General features: G+C 48.1%; 2 protein-coding genes across 2 annotated transcripts in view; both read left to right on the plus strand.

Moving 5' to 3' along the window:
• Window positions 1–584, plus strand: part of PHACADRAFT_210867 (uncharacterized protein) — a gene marked incomplete at both ends in the record, with an annotated part of 858 nt that extends 274 nt beyond the window's left edge. Inside the window, one exon of the mRNA XM_007397809.1 lies at window positions 13–584. Within this exon, the coding sequence (XP_007397871.1) occupies window positions 13–584 (572 nt within the window). The remainder of the gene's footprint in view (window positions 1–12) is intronic.
• A 2179-nt stretch (window positions 585–2763) lies between these two features.
• PHACADRAFT_30211 (uncharacterized protein) lies at window positions 2764–3234 on the plus strand (the record flags this gene model as incomplete). Its single annotated transcript, XM_007397555.1, has 1 exon — window positions 2764–3234. One exon carries the CDS (start codon window positions 2764–2766, stop codon window positions 3232–3234), a length of 471 nt encoding a protein of 156 aa, XP_007397617.1.
• Window positions 3235–3958: the final 724 nt, after the last annotated feature.

Raw genomic sequence — 3958 nt, forward strand, 5'->3', positions numbered from 1 at the left:
CGCACCTGCCAGCACCCACCCTAGTGGCAGTAGCAGCAGTGGCCAGCAGCCCATCCCAGCCGTTCAGGCCTGCACAAGTGCCTGAGCTTGTCTGCCCCTGCTGTTCGTCTCTGTTTGTCTCTCCTCCTCCTCCTAAATTGGTTTTCACACCCATGACTGAGCTGCTGCACCAGCAGAGCACGTGCTCGCCCTTGCTGCACTTCTCATATGACACCACCGCTGCTGCCTTGGAGGCAGGCCTGTTCTCACACCTGCTCTCACTGCACATTCACATGTCCCTCGAAGAGTGCTTTGCGCTGTTTGCCATGAGCGGGCCCTGCCTCATCTCACCTGTCCTTGCTGGTGCTGGCATCAGCATCGCAGCTGTGCAAGGTGAGTCATCGCTGTTCACACTCGTGTGCCTGCTGCACGCGCTCAGCTTTCCCAAGGGCCAGCCCCTGCCGCAGATGCACGCGCCCCTCTTCGAAGGTCCACTGCCTGTGTGCTCATGCTCAGAAGGCCAGCCTCCACTGCAGATGCGTGGCCTCTGTGCTGCGCGTGGACTATTTTGCCACGCTGAGGCCAGTGAGTGGTCATGGACATAGATATGGACACACCGAGTGTGTATGGGAATGGGAACGGGGATGGTGGGGGTGGAAGTGGAGGTGGAAGTGGGTTTGGGAGTGGCATCCCTGAGCCAGTCTTTGAGGAGCATGCACTGCAGTGCATGTTCTGCCGGTTGGTGTACGATAATGGGGACAGGAACTTATGGCTCAGCTTGCTAGTACCTGCTCATTGTCACCACTGACAGCAAGAATGTTTCTTAGTAGCTATTAATAGTAAAGTCAATTGAAGTTTATTTGTGTCAAATATTAGCATTTGGTATGCATGAAAGCAGAGCCTGTGTAGCCAAATCCTCATGAACACCATGCTTGCTCAGTCTTATAAGCCATGCATAGATGCTGCAAACTATATAGTATTATATAACTATACAATATATATATATATATGTTGTGCAGACTATATAAACCCTACAATCTTGACTAAAGTTGGCCAGATTCAAAAACACCACCAATCTATATATACTCTTGCTAGGGATTTGAAATGGTTTAGTGTAATAGATGGTTTTCAGATTGTACATGGATATATTTAACATTACAAGAGATTCAATAAAAGTCTGATGACGTTGTCTACTGCTGACCATTCTATTAGAAACCTTTCTTGCAGTACCACCCCTCGACCTACCACTCCATTTATGCCCGTATCTCAAGGAAGTGGCTTTCACGATTCCTTTCTTTGGCGAATCATTCTCTACCAACAGCCAGTGGGGGCAGACTTTCATTCGAAACACCATACTTCACCTTCTGCACTCTGTGGAAGTGCTCAACATCGCTTGCACTTGCACTGAGCTGTTGGCCCACGCAGCCTCAGCTGATGATGACATCAACTGGGAGCTGCATGCAGTAGGATGGATGCCATTTTTCACTGCAACATGACACTTGCCCAACCTTTGCACCCTGTACGTTTGTCTTCGATGGGGTGACCAGATAAACAACTGGAAGCCTGGCTACATTGCAATCATCAAGCAATATGCAACGGCACTGAACAGTGTCTCCTGCCTACGTGTGCATCTACTTTGGCTAATTTGTCTCTACTAGACCTCACCGTTCTGTGTTTTGGTTGCAGTGTGAATAGAGATCTCACATACAGACTACAGCTCCCTCCTCCTTTATTGTGAGCTTGATTGTGTACCATGTGACGCCTGCTTTAACCTTCGCTGATATTATGTGATATATCCTGACTAAATTTTGCTTTCGCGTATCCTTCGAGATTGGCTGCTTCTCGTATCCCTTGCAATGGGCCATCGGTTTGTTTGCCGAGTCCGACAACTGTTTGTAAAGCTTCTTTATCAGTGCATCCGCCATTTTCGACCTGGTTACACACAAAAAAACTTGGCAATGACACTGTATTCAATGTACATACATCGAGGCTGCATCTGCTAGAGTTACCTTTATAAGGATTACCGATACTTCCACCACTCCTGTAGTGAAGGAGCGGCCTACCCCAAGTTGTCAATGATATACTTGATGATGTTGCATCCTAGCAAGTGACGACGATTACGAGCCCACGTACATTATCGTCAATCTTAATAATGACTGGGCACTTTAAAAACTGTGGTGCCACATGGTAACATTGACAATACACCATGCCCGTCGACTACTATACTCGCTGTTTTGCGCTTACCTGCAACAGAGTGGGTGGACATTTCATAACTTGCACACTGATTCGGGCCAACTGTCGCACCCACTGGCAGGATCACTCCCTTCTGGCAATGTCAATGGCTAGGTCCGGTATAAAGATCACACACCATGTCACTATCAAGGACAATGATCGCAAACATCGCTTCATTGCTTTTCATATACTCCGCCCAGACGATCCACTAGAGTGGCTGACCTCTGTCAATTTCTTACCTCTCCTGTAGAAGGGCCAGATCTTGATATTCCGCAGAGGTATATATGGGCGACCTGGTCGATTTGTTCATCCAAGACGGGGCAATGAGCAGTTCTTTGTTCTTGTAATCAAACAGTATGCACCTCCTCCTCTTGGCACGGCTGGTGTTGATTCCGCCCAGTGTTGCTTGCTGTTTCTGGCACTGCACTTGATTCCGCATACAGTGGATCATGCAATTCCGTCGTGAATTTTCACAGTCTTCTTGGCTCTGTACCATACTGCGCACTGCTGTTTTCTCAATATAATAGGATGCATATTACTGTGAAGACAAGCATGGCTCACTTCACTATATCTGCCTTAGCTACACTTTTCCAGGCTTTGCCCCAGGCATCGCTCGGCTCTTTGCCCTTCGAATTGTTGCAAGAAATTGCGCAACATTTGCTTGACAATCAACCATCTGCTCTTAACTTCGCTGCCGCCAACAGCGTTACTTGTCAAGCCACGTTTTTCTGTACTCCTTTTGTGGATCTCTTTTGCACGGTCAATCTCACTTCTCCTCCTATTCTGGACAAGATCTTCGAGATCTTTGGTGAGAAGTTGCTCCTTGCACCCTCAGTCGCTTCTATCCAGTTTAGTAGATTGGACTCTGGACCTTCAGGAGAAGCATCTGCACTACAAGCAGCTAATCTGAACTTCACGTATTTCTGTACCATAATAGACCTCTTCCCAAATATTCGCTTGGTCACCACTACCAACATCTCCTGGGTCTCTAATGACCCTCTGCCCCGCAATATTCACAACTGACTTCGCTGCTGTACAATTCCCTACAACCTGCAAGACCTTACCATCAACTGCGTGAGGATTCTCGCCTTCGATGTCAAGCACTTTGTCCAGATCCTAGAGACATTGCACCCTTCCCATCTTTTGTCTCTCTCCACCTTGATGTGGACTAGCATTGACATACCACTCGGGATACTAAGTGGATCTAACAAAGAGGCAGCACCAATGACGGTCTGGCGATGATTGTGTTAGCTTATTCAGCTAGCCCAATAACCAAGTGTATTAGTGACTATACTAAGGTACAAACTGAGGCTTACCTAGCCCAATAACCAAGAGGTTGAGATGGGGGCTAGGTAGCAACAAAGGAACTCCTTATATACTAGTCAGACTGCGCACGAACTAGGCGTTACATAAGCGACTGTGCTATGGTGGCTGCTAGTGTCTTTTAGGGGACTTTTTGGTGGAGAAGCAAGGGCCAGCTTGTCATAGCATATGACATTGTCGGGCTGACGGAGATTGGATGTCTGTTGCTGATCGGACTTGGAGATAGACGGAGGCCAGTGTGTCATAGCGTATGACGTTGTCGGGTCGACGAGGATCAGATGTCCAGTGGAGATTGGAGTGCAGCTGTTACCGAGGAAGCATGATGCGGCGACGAGGTGGCGGCAATGCAGGCATGTCTGATGCGCTGATGTGTGCCCGTTGGTGATGTGTTTCCGAGGTGTTAGCACGCGGCTAGGACTTGTAA

This window comes from Phanerochaete carnosa (assembly GCF_000300595.1).
Source record: "Phanerochaete carnosa HHB-10118-sp unplaced genomic scaffold PHACAscaffold_7, whole genome shotgun sequence".
NCBI classification, from domain to species: Eukaryota; Fungi; Basidiomycota; class Agaricomycetes; order Polyporales; family Phanerochaetaceae; genus Phanerochaete; species Phanerochaete carnosa.